Genomic DNA, 16,577 nt, shown 5'->3' with positions numbered 1-16,577 from the left:
CATGGGGGTGAGTAGAAAATGAAGGCTAATCATGTTTTGGGTGTACTATTCCTTTAAGTCTATTAACCTAAAGCAACATGCATGGTCTGGTTGTTACATGTCAGGTTCGCTGGTCATTGACCTTGAACAACCTTACAGTAGAGCTGCAGTTATTTTCCCACTAAGATCAGCTTCATGGTCATGGTAGGACACTTCTTTGATTTCATTTAATTTGCTCAGGCAACTCATAAGCCCACAGCCCATTGAATGTTAAATTTGCAATATTATTGCCATTACTGTTAATATATAGTAGAAATTTTTCACATTCAGCAAATGAATGTCACAGAGGATGGTATGAGGGATGCTCATTTAAAAAGGGGGATGTCATCCCCCCTCACCCCCCTCAACTTGAGTACTTGTCATAATACAAAAAGGATTGTGGGATTCCTGTTAGCTTCCAGTTAGGAATGTTGGTAGGTCCCTATGTTGAATGTACTATTAATAGGAAGCCTACAGGTACCTTTTCCTACCTCCTTCTTTACGCCTGGGACCTCAACCAAAGGCCCCACGGGATCTGGAAGGGGTGTGTTTCTACCACGTACCTATTTACACCAAGATTTTCTGTCGGTTTTAGAAGCATCACACTAAAGTCTTGCACCTTAAGGCCTGAAACAGAACAATAAACCTGTAAACTGTAATCTGTAATCTGGCAGTATTAATCATGTCTTACATGCCTGCTCTTTATCTTAAAGTTATCTTCTTTTCTTTGTATCTATTTTCAGGGGACATATTTAGTATAGCTAAATATATATATATATATATATATATATATATATATATATATATATATATATATATATATATATATATATATATATATATATATATATATATATATATATATATATATATATATATATATATATATATATATATATACAGTGTTGGGCACGTTACTTTGAAAAAGTAATTAGTTATAGTTACTAGTTACTTCTCCCAAAAAGTAACTGAGTTACTAACTGAGTTACTCCACAATAAAAGTAACTAGTTACTAGTAAAAGTAACTATTGCATTACTTTTGCATTTCTCGCCCCCGTAACCCTTACCACCCAGCCCCCACCTTCTCGCGGTGTGTTTCCAAAGCCAGCTGAATAGAGCGGACGACAAAGACAAGAACCTGCAGAGAGTTGTGCATTTCTTGTAACTCAACGTAAATGACATCAGGGGGGAACGCCATGTGAAGTTTTTTAACAGGGCATTCAGATCTGGTGAGTTTATGAAATTAATAACTGGGGATGTCTAATTCTGAAATCCTGTTTGTTTGGGTTGTTATAGATGCTGCAACATCTATCTATCATCTATCTATCTAGATCTATACTCTGTGTGTGACATAAAATATGGATCTCCATCCCTGTCACAAAGGCCATCAAATAATGTTTAAAATAAAAAATACAGTAGGTTGAAAAGGCAGAGTATCCATCCATCCATCCATCCATCCATCCATCCATCCATCCATCCATCCATCCATCCATCCATCCATCCATCCATCCATCCATCCATCCATCCATCCATCCATCCAGATTTCTCCCTTTCTCCATATAGGCTATCATTTCTGGCTGTTATCAGGTTCATTTGATCGTTCACGCTCTCCGTAGTTCTCCTGTGGCGCGAGCACAGGGCGGCTGTTGCGCGCCTTTAGCGAGCATGCGCGTTTCCTGTCGCTTGCGCGGTGAATCTTGCTGCCTGCGCTGTGCGGAGATGCAGAGGAAACCGTATCTGATGGGGAAACGCAGCTCGACGTTTGCTGCTGGATCCTCCTGACTCTCCATCTCTCTGTGTTTGCTGTACGTTAACACCCGGCAGCAGAAACACCCACCTACCCAACTGACAGACGGAATCTCACTATACATCAGCCATTCTCATCCTCCCCTCTCTCATGACAAGGCGCGCACCTCTGGATGACCTAAAAAAATAATCTTTAATATCTCTTAAACAAAAGTAGCACAAACAATATTTTTTTCTGCACAAATCTGCACTAACGTTGCACTAACCAGTCAGTCTATTTGCAGAGTTTTTTTGACGTGGGTGGGGTGTCAGCTTCACGCAGCTGCGCACGAGTCCTATCATGAAAAAAGGTTCATTGTGCGACCTGAGTAACGTGCAGTAACGGGGTGTCTGCAATGGTAACTGCGTTATAGTTACAGTCAAAGTAATTAGTTAGATTACTCGTTACTAAAACAAGGTAACGGCGTTAGTAACGCCGTTACTTTCAACGCCGTTAGTCCCATCACTGTATATATATATATATATATATATATATATATATATATATATATATATATATATATATATATATATATATATTTAGTATAGCTAAATATATATATATATAGTATATTATATAGTATTTCTAAGCCAAAACTAGGCTTTGTTTTTTATCCACTTTATAAAGCCAGGAACTCAATGCTATTTTTGACATTTTCAAATGAAAAAGCTTCCTGGATGGGAAGCGAAACATCTTCAAACTTGGAAACAAAGTCTAGTGGATTGTTTTAAATTTTTTTGGAATGACTATGACCTGAATGACTGAGAACCTTCACCATCACGCTGTCCCCACATGTTTCCATCTGCTTCACCAAGGTTGCAGAAAACTGTGTGTCCCTGGCACTAGTGTTTCCTTAGAGAGAGTATTCTTCACTGCCGGAGATATCATCAATGCTCAGAGAAGTGCACTTCTCCCCAAGCATGTCCATTATTTTTATTTTATTTTTATTCCTGAGCAAAAATCTGAAGAGAATGTAGAGAACTTGGAGAGGAGAGTTTCTGTTTAGTGTTCATTAAAGGTCTTGAGCTGCTCTGCTGTAGTGGGTACCATTTAAAGTATGCTTTAATGTTGCTCCTGTGGACTTGAATTACTGGCTGCCATGGTTTATTTTTCTTTTCTGATGGCTGGACTAGCGTCCCCACATACTAATAGGCCTACAGGCCCTAAACTACTCAGCTTAGACGGGTACATTTTAAGTTCAATGTTTAAATGTTCTTCTTAGCGACTTTAATGATTGGATGTTTTGGAGAAGCCATGTTACTGTTTACTTAACTGGTAGCTAAACTTGCTTCCTCACATATTCAGTGTTGTCAAGATAAAAGAAAAGCTGTTTTTGTTGCTTTACTTTTTAACTCTCTTGTTACAGTAATTGTAATACTGCACTTTATTGACTTCAAAGACTTGTAAGCTACAGTTTGAACTAATCTGTGATTCATTTTATCCAGTATTTGCAAGCTATATGCTCTCTGTCCGTTTAGACATATACTATGCAATTTATGTTTTTAGTTTTTGGTTCATTTAATTAAAACCAAGTAAATACAACACTCACAAGATCTCACCTAAACCCCTCTGTCCCTTTTACCCTCCCAAAACGTTTTAAACCGTTTACAACTGATAAATGAGAATGCATGAAAATTACACCAGTAAGATTTTTACCAGTATAGAGATGTTAGACGTCGTTGGAAAGCTTAGATTCTCCACAATTCAACCACCAAGTTCATTTTATAGACAAAGCAAGCACCAAAGCACAATTAACACAGATATAGCAGCATGTCAAAATGTAAACGCGACAAAGCAGCCACAACAAGAAAGCACGTCTTAATTACTGCTGTTCAAAAAAGAGCTATTACTTTCAAGAATAAAAAAAAAACATTGAGTCATGTTTTATGTTATGCAGCTGGGGTATGTTACTCACCCAATGTATAGATTCAGAAACTAGAAGGTGTTAGCTTTCAAGTAATGCATCACACATGTAATTTGGGTTTACAGTTCCTAAGTTATTTGCTTTTCCATTTGGGTATGCAAAACAGGCGAGAATAACTGTCAGAAATTATGGAAGTGTATCGAATTATATCGAATCAAATCATATTGTTGACTGAATATAACAAGATATGTAATATATCATATCATGAGATGAATATCTATAATATATTAGTGTATCGCTACAAGCCTACTGTATATGTTGATTTTAACTGACACACTCGAGTGGATCCACCATGTTCTTCATCAGCTGACTTCCTCCTTGAATGAGCCCCTCTGCTCTAGATTACAGTGGAGTTGGTGCATCGAGCGGAAATAATAGCCACATATTTAAGAGAAGCAGACGGAACTGCAGACACTATTTAAACAGAGACTTGATGTGTAACAGCTGCAGCCTTCGTCTGCCGAACAAAATTGCTGCTTTCAAAGCGCTGGATGGTTCAAAATAACTTTTGCTTCCAGAGACGACTTTATCTACATGGAAAATCCAGCTGCTGAAACATTTCCATCCGTGATCACTCGCTGCTTCACATTATTTATCGCTCCACAGAAAAGATAGATTAAATCATCTGTAAATAAGAATAAACAGATGAATAAAATAATAAACATCAGCATTAGGTCTAAATCTAGCTGCTAACTTCAGATCTGCTCTCTTTGTTTATCAGATGGAGCTTCTGGGTCTGGAGATGGAGGTAAACAGTCATTTCCTGGTTGATTTTCTTTAATAATAAAAATCAAATACAGAACAAACTGTGTTGCTGTAGAGGAGCTCATGAAGTCTCGTTTCCTGTGTCTGCAGACGATGAAGGCTCTGGTCGGGGGAAGAAGGCCTCCAAATGTGGAAACTGCAAGTTTGGAGCTGAATGTGACGAAGACTCCGAGGACTTACTGTAAGCGCTCACCAGTCCAGCCACTGGTGCATAAGTTAGCACACAGGCCTTACGTGTTGATTTTGGTGTCTGCAGCTGCATGTGCAACATAGTGTGCAACGGACACAACGACAACCCGGTGTGCGGCAGCGACGGCCTCACCTACGACACGCCGTGCCACGTCCGCGAGGCGTCCTGCCTCAAACAGCTCAAGATCGACATCAAACATGTCGGACGCTGCCAAGGTAAACCGCCTCAAACACACAGGGAGGGGGGGGGGGGGGGGGGGGGGGGGGGCAGCGGGAGAGAGGTGGGTGGGAGGCGGGATCCGGCTGGGGGGTGAGGAAGAACAGAAGAACAGAAACGTTTCAGTTTATTTATATTTCATGATGACCTGACCTCAATCTACTAACACACCTATCTTCCTGTGAGAACCCACCATGATTAATTCATTACCGGGAATTCAGGTCTAAAAATCCTAAAGTTGGCCTCAGAGGGTCAGAGTCGCCATCATTTAGTCTCGTCCCTCTTTAATGGCGTCCCTGTATGTCAGACTAACCCCACCCTCTGAACAACCAGCTGGTGTCATTTAAAACCAACCTCTTCATTATCTGCTGAGTTTATAAACTGGGAACAATGAGGCTGAAAACACCTTTTTTACGCCTCTAAATATTTTAACATAAATTAAGCACAACTTTGAAGCCGTTCTCCCATTATAGCAGAAAGCTGCCATCAGCACCTGAAGGTGTTTTAATCAAAGAAAATCAGATTTTACATTGTTTGAAATTAAGGGCAGTGGTTTAATAATGAATTTTATAACACATAAACTGAATTTAATGGTTTTAAATGGAATTAATTTAAATTCAGTTCAGTTTCAACACATTTCATCTCAAGGCACTTTACAATTCACCAGATCATACAGTCAGATCGGTTCAAAGATTTTTATCTAAGGAATCCCCCAAACTAAGCATGCTTGTAGCGACAGTGGAGAGGAAGAACTCCCTTTGAACAGGAAGAAACCTCCAGCAGAACCAGGCTCAGTGTGAGCGGCCATCTGCTGAGGCCGACTGGGGTTCAAGGAGACAGAAGCAAAGATACAAAATACAAAATTAGCTTTGTCAACATATTTAGTTGTAAGTAAAAAGTAAAAGTTTTTCACCTTTCAGGTCTTGAATTTTCCTGAAAAATATCTACTTTGTGTCAGACATCAGTAGGTCTTTTAGACAGAATAATTAAACACAGATTCAGCAATTTAACTTTCACATTGGGTAAACGTATTTTACAACTTGATTTGAAGGAGTGAGGATCTGTTTGGTTCATTGGTGGTAAATCAACAATGTCTTTCTTATTATTTTCATTTTTTCCATTGACATCCAGAATCAGGCTTAACATCCAAAACATCAAATACTTGATGCATCTTGCTTCTGTTGGCTGTCCTAAATCCTAAAGTCGTATTACATCAGAACAACGAAAACTACAATATAAGAATCAGAATAAAAGCTATGTACAAATATGGATTCATGCTTTTTATATAAAACAGTCAATGGTTTGTGAAAATAAATGCAGGTCTATGGGGTGTGACATATTTGACCCAGTTTTCCCATTGCGAAGCAAATACTTCCCCTTTGTAACAAATACTGTAATCTTCTCCATTTTATATATTTTCACAGTAATGCTTTGTGTTTGTTCTTCATGTTGGTAAGAAATCAGGATCTAATGAAAGTAGCAAGAAAATTAAGATGTAAAAAAAGGCAGCCAGAAGCAGAGACGCTGAACGTCTCCATGTTGCATCCAGGCTGCTCTGGTTCCTGATAGAAAACAGAGAACCTCTTTTTAAAGCTGCAGTCGGTATCCATAGTTACACCTGATGAAGACCAGCTCTGATTAATTTGTGTTGCATAATTGCTGCTTATACAGGCACCAAATCATTAGAGTGCTGCTTCCGTTGTAGCGTTATTTAAGCAGGAATGAAGTTGTTTCTGAGTGACGCGCAGCTCTTCCTTAGTATGCAGCTCTGTCAGCTCCTTTAAGCAACAATCAGAGGAAATCTTTTATCAGAGCTGAAGGATTTCTGGTATAATTAGTTAGAATAGAGCTGCTATAGTAGTGGCTGTGTGTGAGGTCTATGCAATGTTTTTAGTTTAATCTCCATCCACTGGAATCTTTTTATTATGCAGTGAAGGAAGGTTTAAAGTTTAAAGTTGTTTTTTTTCTTTATATGTATGAAAATGGGAATGTTCAATGAGGTTTAATAAAATCTGAACATTTTCTGAATCTCTTCGACTTTGCAGCAGTTCACTGATTTATTCAAGCTCATTGTTTGTTTACATTAAGATATTTCTGATGTTTAAATTGAACTTTATTGATCTCACACTGGAGAAATTTACCTCTGCATTTAACCCATCCTCTTTGGGAGTAGTGGGCTTTCATTGTGTGGCGCCCAGGGGGCAGTGTGAGGTTAAGGGGAGTGTTGTGCCGATGCCATTTTTTGGCCCCGATACCTGGCTGTGCAGTATTGGCCGATACCGATACCATCTGTTTGAAAGTGATGTGTGTGTATATATGAGGAACTGCATACTACTTGGATGTAAATAATTGCCATCATGGCTTTGTCAAGCTGCTGCCTATCTTTGTGAAGCAGGAAAAAGACTAAAACAAAGTGAATCCAGTAGAACTTTTTATTGCCTACCTGGAATGGGTGACAATAGTTAAATAAACTTTTTAGCTCTCAAAATGGTAACAGTGCTCTATTTGTTGGTACTCGCCGATACCGATACTACCATTTTAGTGATGGACCGGGGCCCCGCCTGATACTGGTATTGGTGCATCACTAGTTAAGGGTTTTGCTCAGGAACCCAGAGTGCAGGCTGTGAGGATCGAACCGGGTACTTGCAACCTTCTCAGAGCACAATCACACTGCTCTAATCACTAGGCCCACATGTGAATATAATATAAATCAGCTTTTAAATACATTAAATCACTTCCATGTTTTATCTGGACTCATCTGAAGGAAAAGTTAACTGTATACAAACACCTCATGGACTTTTTGTTTCCCCCTTTTTGTAGATAGATTAGAGATCTCACATTAGAATCAACACAGCTCGTTTCTGCAGACATGTCCTGGCCCTGAGGCAGCTCTGATGTGTTTGTCAGCTCCTCTGTAAACGTCTCCATCACATCACATTAAGCTGCACTCAGGCCTACATGTCTGTGCTGAGGGAGGGGAGGCTCTGTGCGTTTAATAAAGTCAGAGGAGTTCATCCTCTTGAGGAGCAGATCTGAGATCAGTCAGGCAGCAGATAATGTGACCCAATTCACCTGTAATGTCATCCAACAACCAACAAAGTCAGAAAAACCAGTGAAACAGCCGAGAATCTCCACTTCAGATCAAACAAACATCATAAACATGATCATTTAATGAAATACTGGAAAATACGCAGCAGGCTTCAGAATCAAACTTCATAAAGCAACACTGTATGTTTAAGCCACCAGGGGGCGGTAGAGCTGTCCGGTTTAGCTCTCCTGAAGGCCAAAGGCGTCTCTGCACTGTCTCAGATTGAACCAGTCTCCCTCAGTGTTTCAGGATGTGGTAGCAGGAGCCTTTGACCAGCAGGTAGAGAAGTCATAGAGTTAAAACAAGGCCGCATTTACCCTCTAGATCAGAGACTCCCAAATGTTTTGGTTTCTAACCCACAGAATGGAACCAGGTCTGGATCTCATGATCCAGACCTTTGGTTAGAAAACAGATTTTTCTAATCATAAATATCATAATAATTATAGCAGCTTCAACAACCAATGTGTTGTTGGTTTAGTCTATTTGTAAACTATGTTTTAATATCTTTGAACACATAAAGAAGCTTAATCATTATAATTTCTATTGTTTAGTTACATTTTTATAAAGGATCTCATCAATGGTGAATGAAGAATTTAGCAGTAGTACTTGAGTAAAAGTACTGATACTCATATTTAAATCTTACTCAACTACAAAAAAAAGTTATGTTTAAGTGTTGAAGTACTCACATTCAAATAAAATGAAGTACTCAGAATTCAAAATGACTTTTCATTTTAAAGTGTATTCACTCTTAAGTATTCAAAAATACAAATAAAATGTTCAAATATCAGTAAATTTCGGTATCATTTTCAAAGTAACTTTAAAGAAACTTTAAAGAAACTTTCAGAAACCACCTGATGTACTGATACGTAGAACCACATTCTATAGATTCTACACCACCTGTAAAGGACTTCAGCATTAAAATGCCATAAAAAAAGAACAGCTATTTGGGTCTTTATTTATTATTTAAAAAACAAACCAAGTAGAAAACAGTAGTCTCTTGATTCTCCTCACTCTTTCACTATGAAATACAGGTTTAATATTAAATTTATTACCACAAAGATATAGAATATATAAAATTACAAATAATTTGTAATAATTTGTGCCCCGAGTTTCTTACATTTCTAGAATGTCTTTAAAACTCTCAACAGTGGAGTCCCAATTCAGTCCTAATGGCTGCTATCTGCCATTTTGAAACTGGATTAAAAAGCTAAGCTGAACCAAAAGGGAAAAGGAACTAAGACCTTGAAATGTAGTGAAGCGAAAGCAATCCTTCTTTCCCATCGCCCGGCTTGCCACAGGTTTGCCTGCTGTGTTTAAAAGTAGCAGCAGCAGCAACCCAGACTGACAGCAGCTCATTGGATCATTGGATCACATGTAGCCTGGTGCCGGACACTCTGTGTGGCTTTACGGTATTAACAGGAGAAGTGGCACGAGTGAAATTAGACACTGCTGTCGGACAGCATGCTGTAATTAATAAATATTTTAAATCAGGTTGGGTCTAGATTAGCCAGCAGATGGGTCTGGATCCGGACCGCGGTCCACTAATCTGTGACCTCTGCTCTAAATCAAGAACTGATCAGTAAACCTTTAATATGTTTGTTCAGGTCTGTTTTGTTGACTAACAAAAGTCTCTATCTTAGTTTGATCGGGTGTTAAAGGAATAGTACACCCAAAACATGATTAGCCTTCATTTTCTACTCACCCCCATGCTGAACAACACTCTGGAGTACTTTTTTGATATCTCAAATGCATCTGGAGATCTGGGAGGCTTCTTGCTGTCTGCTGACATTCAAATAATGGAGGTCTATGGTGACCGAGACAGAAAGGTCCATAAAAGTCCACAAAAAACGTGTCAATATTCCTCCATACTGCTCGTCCAATGTATTCCAAGTGTCCTGAGTGGGTAGCACCCAGAATTTACTCGAAACGAAATCATTTAGAATGTTTTTAGAGCATAAACAGTAGTGTATAGGACTTCCTCAAAGCGCGCGCCTGCGCGTTCACGACGCTACGGAAACCGCGGCAGACCAAACCAGACGAAAGTGCACATTCAGCGTCTGCTCTGCCGATAATGCAAGCGTAGAAGAAGAAATGTGCTGTTTACCTGTGCAAAGAAAGAAACAACGAAAGAAAAATGTCTGAGGACTTCAGTGTTGAGGAAGAGCATGAGTTCTTTGCCGAGCTGAATGCGCACTTTCATCCGGTTTGGTCTGCCGCGGTTTCCGTAGACTCGTGAACTACACTACTGTTTATGCTCTAAAAACATTCTAAATGACTTCGTTTCGAGTAAATTATGGACGCTACCCACTCAGGACACTAGGAATACATTGGACGAGCAGTATGGAGGAATATTGACACGTTTTTTGTGGACTTTTATGGACCTTTCTGCCTCGGGCGCTGGGCACCTCCATTATTTGAATGTCAGCAGACAGCAAGAAGCTTCCCAGATCTCCAGATGCATTTGAGATATCAAAAAAGTACTCCAGAGTGTTGTTCAGTATGGGGGTGAGTAGAAAATGAAGGCTAATCATGTTTTGGGTGTACTATTCCTTTAAAGTTACAGTCAGCCTGCCTTAAAGCGGCGCTCTGGGTCCCATGACTTTGGCTCATTCTCAGTTGAGCAGGTTGTAGCTCCCACCTTCTGTTCCCCCATGGACACCGTTCACATGGTCAAGAGTCAGAAAAATAAAAGTCTCAGCAAAAATAGAAACTGTTTCCATTTAAAAACATCCCAACTACTGTATTTAATTAAAATTACAGGCTGAGGAAATCTTTAATAAGTTCAATAAATGTTCTGCTGTTCTGCTTCTCTTTTATTTTGTGCAAAAACAAAACTTCTCCTTTTTTATTTTCAGATAAAAGCAGGAAAGATGACGGCCTGAAGGGAAAACCAGACATCTATGGTGCGTTGCTTCTTGTTGTGTTCATTTGGTCAGCCAATCAGAAATCAGAATTTTATTCTTCTCTTCTTTTATCCAGCTGTATCCAAGCCTGACCAGCGCGATGGTTTTCTGGACGGCGCTTTGCCCTGCCCTGAGGATTACGCCCAGTTCTGTGAACACGGCCAGTGTGAGATGAGACACAATCTGCCCACATGCAGGTGAGTAAACACCTGGAAGTTTTATCGGACCAGTCCAGAACCAGACCTACTCCGGTTCTCCCTGCATCTTTTAATGTCCCACTTTCTAGTTACTTTATTTCTCTTAGCTATTCTACCGCTTCATATCTAGATTTTCTCCAAACAACAATTGTCAAAGTGTGATTCAGCAAATGTAACCATGGTCACGAACATGTTGTTATTTGGACCAGGTGTGACGCAGCGTACGGCGGCCCTCAGTGTGACCAGCTGTTGGATTTTAACATCCTGTATGTGGTGCCCAGCGGCCAGAAGCTGCACTACGTCCTCATCGCCGCCATCATCGGAGCAGTCCAGATCGCTGTCATCGTTGCCGTGGTGATGTGCTTTACCAGGTAAGCACACCTGCTTGAGCAGGGGTCTGCAACCTGTACAATCCAAAGAGCCATTTTTGGCTTCAGTCCAGCTAATAAAACTTGTTTGGAGCAATTTTTTTATTTAACAGATATTCACTACATGTTGCTGATATTCTTGGAGAATCATATAAAAAAATTTAATTAAAATGTTCCAACTCGAAAAAGTGCAAAAATATATTTCTAATATACTAAGAGTCAATTGATTTTGTGAATTGAAAGATAAATACTTCAATGCAGCTAATCAAACTCATTGACAAACATTATTTTACCTTATTTAAACAAAAAAGAAAAATATAATTTATGTCTAATCTATATCCACCACAGAAAATGTGACTGCTTTAAAATAACCACAGTGACATTTAAATTCAAGGAAAGATTTGCAAAAAGAGAATAAATACATTTTCAACAGGTTGCTTCTATTTTAAGAAAATCCTGTTAAAAAACTACAATTTCTTCCTACTTTAAACATAAATTTCATAATCAGAGTCATTATGTTTGGGGTATTCAGTGCAATCACTTACTAGAAAATGCATTTGTTAAGAATAAGCTGACTCTTTATCATCTTTAGCCAATTGAACAAGTTTTGTTGAATGTTTGAAGAGCCGCCTGCAGCTCTGATGCAATTGGCTACCATGCAACAGCAAAAAGCTCATTAAACATTGCTGAGTGAGTAACGGAGCAGGTAGCAGGTCCTGGATTTGGTAGCTGAGAAGGAATTGAACCCTGAAGATTCAATACCATTTGTCTACCAGCAGGGGGCAGAAAACTCATTTCCCAGGAAACAGACCAGATAGTTTGGTTTAAACGATATTAAAAATGTTGGTTTAGAACATTTTAATATTCAATTCATAGGGAAATAATATTTAAATGTTAAATCATTCATGCTTAAAATTTTATATAAATGTACTCTTTATCAGACCATATCGTCCCAACATGTAGAAAATTTCTATTTAAAAAAATAATCCTGTCTTAAAATCTGTGTTTTTTTTGTTATCTTATGCCAGCCAGTTAGTTATACGTCAGTCTGAACACCTAAATTCGGCCAATCATATATCAACGGTCATCTGTCAATCAAATTTTTTCGGTTATAGCATCTTGATTCATATGTTGCAGCTAATATACACAACGGTTGAAATCAGAAATCAGAATCATTTCCTTTCCCATTGAGTTCCGTCCCAGTGTTCACGGGGATGGACGTCTGTGTCTTCAGCAGGCGTAGAGCTAACAGAACTGGCAGCGTTGCGAGGCAAGGGCTCAAACATGTACGGCTGTAAGCCTTCTACACCAAACCAAGCTTCTGCCGCCCTGGCGTCCTCTTCCACAACATCTTCGTCCCCACTTTCCTCCTCTAAATAAAAAATGTATGATGGAGGAGACTCATCCATGACCTCCGACACTAAACTCTCCTCCTCTTGCATGTTTCCTCTGTCCATAGCGTTCCTTGACAGTGTCGTTTCTAAGTCACCAATTTAGTGCTACTTGGTCCCAATGGAATTTCCCATTGGAAACCTGCTAGCACTAAGATGCTAACTGGTTAGCAAGATGCTTACGGCAACAATCAAACTTGCTTCCGCCACAAAATCCCGCCCCCTTGATGATCAACAAATCACATTCACTTTATTCACTCATGTAAAGCCGTGCACCACTCAGGAGAATTCAGAAATGCAACCGTTGGAACAGCCGCTTCTCTACGGCTTTAATAATCCAACGTAGAAATTCTATAGGAATAAAATCTACTCAAACTCTCATTTGTAGCCTTTCTCTTTTTTTTCTTCTTGGTTTGTCTCCAGGATTTCTGGAGGACTTTAAATATTTTTTGGGGGACTAAACATATTTTAACTTCTAACTATATATTTGCATGCAATTTATTAATAGAAATTTTTATTTTTTCTTCCTAAACTTCCTGTGTTTGCCTTTTGAGGATTTAATTCTTTTATTAACTTTGTTTACAAGTATAGAATATACAATTGCAAACAGTCATATAATCGAGGTGCGGGATGACAAATCCACAGAATTTTAAGAGAAAAAAAAAAAAAACTGTTTACATATTAATTGCTTCACTTAGGGTTGTAAGTTTCACAGCTTTAGAGTTGGTGCACTTTTCTTAAGAGTCTAAAAAACATCTTGCATAAGCTCTAAAAAAAGTGAGGTTGTTTTTATTTCTTTAGCAAATTTGCAGGCATGTATGTGGAACTTCGCCAACAGAATAAAAAAGTTTAAAAGATATTCTTTCCCAGACATACTGTTATTGGAAATGCCAAAGAAAACATGTTTGACATTCAAAGGAATAAGTATATTTCATTCTCGACTAAAGAACATGTTGAAGTCACACTGAAAGAGCATTCCCACAATAGGTGGGTTATTGTTTCTTGTTTGACGTGACAAAAGGAACAGCGAGGATCAATATTTGGAAAATATTTATAAATTTTTTAATTCAACACCTGTGTATAATTTAAAGGGACACCTCCCTTACTTTATTTGAAAGAAAAAATGTTCTTGGCCACAACCATGTATGTTCCCAATCAATATCTGAATAAAGATCATTCCAAAAGAAGATTAATGCAGGTTTGCTAATAGTATTCCTCTGAATGATTTCTCTAATTTGTTTATTTCTAGTTTTAATGTTAAGAAATGGATCTGAATTACCAATAAATAACTCTGGAAATCGAGGATATTGGACATGGTCGCTACCTGAGGTTGATATAAGAAATTTCAAACCTGCTGGAATAGCGCCAAAAACAACCGCAAATTTTTAGGTGTCACAGGGAAATTATATTTATAAAGAAATTCACCATAGACTTTTGGGGATTGTCTGCATTCACTTGCTTGCTGTTGATGTGCACTTCCTCTGTTGTCCTGCAGGAGGTGCAACAAGTCAAAGCGCGGCCGCAGACAGAAGCAGCACCTGGGCCATTTCTCATCAGGGACGTCCTCCCGGATGATGTAGCCACTGTCATTTTTTCCCTCATCATGTTTTTATATAAAAATCCAACCCGTCCAATTTTTCGTACCACACAGACAGACTGCAGTTTTATATATCGACTTCCCGGTGCCTCGGTTATTATTTCCGTCCCTTTTTTAATGTATATGAGTTGAGATTTTTTAAAGGGGCCTTATTTGTAAGATTTCCTTTCATATTTCCTTGTTTTTTTCTGCTGATCTGAGTTAACCGTGTCTCTGTCCAGCTGCTTCACGCTCTGAACACTGTGGATCCAACAGGAAGCAGAAATGTATTTATCTGATTGTATCATTACTGCATAGTCATCATCAGGCTTCTTCTGTTTTGCCCTGTGGGACGCATGCTGACGCTGTGTAACTGGGTTGCTTTGCCTTTACCTTCAGAATCGTATTTCTAACTGTTTTTATGGCCTAAAAGAGGCAACATAGTGAAGCTAGGAAACCTTTCATCCCCTCATGGATCAGGTTAGTTAGCAATGGCTAAACACAGATTTTCTTTCACTTCTGTCTGACCAATTAGGATTGGTGGCTGAACCTCACCTGCTCATCAGATTAAAAAAAGGATGCAGATTGGAAATATATGTCATTGACTTTAATGAAACATAAACCTTATATTTTCAGGCCATCTTATTCAGATCCGCTCTGCTGTGTGATCTGATGATAACTGCACTGATGTAGGCCAGTATGAGATCCTCACATTATGCCCAGCTGAAGTGAAAACCAAGAATTCACCAACTAATGGAGTTTGACAAAAATAATTTATTTCTTCATGTTCTCAGTGTGACACATTGAAATGTACACCCCTCATATGTGCCGGCACAGGCGTAACTTTCTGAAGGACTGGTGGGGATAGTCCCCCCACCAATAATTTCAGTACATAGACTTTGGCAATATGTGGGACACATTTCTAAATTAGATGTTGCTGCTTTTGAAGGAGGATATTCACTGATGTAGCTGAAAGGGAAAACTCCATCATTCAATCCACATTTGCCCCAACTTTCAGCCTGATCGTGCATCGTGTAGTGTACCGGAGATAACGAGGGGCGATCAGCCTCTGACACCACCTCCCGATCAGGAATTGTGAGGTCTGCAGAAAATCAAACGTTTGATTTTCAGTTGAACGTCATGGGCAAATTCAGTAGGCAAACAAGGATTCTTCTTCTTCCTCTCAAATGTAAACACAGAAGCATGGCGGGGTGCGGGGGAAATGGAGTTCTTTCTGTAAAACGGACAGACCGTAGTAGCCACATTTGCTCAGCCATGCCTTTGTCCAAATACGTCGTCGCCTTTTTCTTTCTAGGGATTTCAGCACAAATTGCCAAGGCAGAGCGTTTCACTCTCGTTTGGCTTCCGGGTAGACGAGTCCAAAGAGCGCAGACGTGGTTTTTAGACGTACAGTGTGAGCAGGTAGATCGCATCAGAGTGTCATGCTGAACATGCATCGTGAGCTGTGAACTCACACTGTACAACGAAACCCCACGGTTTTGTCGTACAGTGTGAGCTGTAGCTGCGTGCAAAGATTGAAAAATGCACAGTGTATGCCTGGCTTAAGCTAGTTGATCTGCAGTCCACAGCAACAGGTGGGGGAGGGACTGACATGTATTGCATATGGCAGGTCGATCAACCATTTGATCCCTGTATTCCTTCAGTCTATTTAATGCCCTGTTGGCATTAAATCTGGCGTCATTTGTTTTTATTTTAAATCCAGTTTAGAGCAAACAAGAACTGCTGAACTCTCAGGAACAGGAATAATGAATCATAATCCGATTTGGTTTAAGGGAATAAAGAATTAAAATGATTATTTCCATCTTATTAAAACTGGTCATTGGCTGCAGATTTTGTTTTTGTCCATTTTCAGTTTAAATTATTTTCTTCCAGAAAGTAGAATACAAGTTTTTGGTACATATTCCAACAGTTTTCTTTTAAATTTAGAATAAAAACAATATTTGGTGAGAAACTGCTCCTGTAAATCATTTTGTCCAAAGTTTTTATTCCAAGCATGTTGTAAAGCCTTAAATCTCCAGGGGCCACTTTGCATCCGTACCCCAGGGTGGTCAGGCACCAACGGCCCCCTCTGCTGATTGTTTTCTGTGTTGCTGCGTCTCACAGGGTCAGAAATAAATAATTTTACATTTAATGC

General features: G+C 39.2%; 1 protein-coding gene across 1 annotated transcript in view; it reads left to right on the top strand.

Annotated features, from left to right (window-relative positions):
- The window catches only part of LOC119788000 (tomoregulin-1-like), a 48,833-nt gene extending 33,956 nt beyond the window's left edge, over positions 1 to 14,877 (top strand). The window contains exons 4-10 of the mRNA XM_038292108.1: positions 4,450 to 4,476; positions 4,584 to 4,674; positions 4,750 to 4,898; positions 10,843 to 10,890; positions 10,967 to 11,087; positions 11,297 to 11,458; positions 14,342 to 14,877. Coding sequence (XP_038148036.1) covers positions 4,450 to 4,476; positions 4,584 to 4,674; positions 4,750 to 4,898; positions 10,843 to 10,890; positions 10,967 to 11,087; positions 11,297 to 11,458; positions 14,342 to 14,426 — 683 coding nt within the window. The 3' untranslated portion in view covers positions 14,427 to 14,877. The remainder of the gene's footprint in view (positions 1 to 4,449; positions 4,477 to 4,583; positions 4,675 to 4,749; positions 4,899 to 10,842; positions 10,891 to 10,966; positions 11,088 to 11,296; positions 11,459 to 14,341) is intronic.
- Positions 14,878 to 16,577: the final 1,700 nt, after the last annotated feature.

This window comes from Cyprinodon tularosa, unplaced genomic scaffold (assembly GCF_016077235.1).
Source record: "Cyprinodon tularosa strain WSP-4 unplaced genomic scaffold, ASM1607723v1 ctg308, whole genome shotgun sequence".
In the NCBI taxonomy this organism is placed as follows: Eukaryota; Metazoa; Chordata; class Actinopteri; order Cyprinodontiformes; family Cyprinodontidae; genus Cyprinodon; species Cyprinodon tularosa.
Note: the sequence above shows the minus strand (reverse complement) of the source record. Positions and strands in the feature narration are given on the sequence as shown.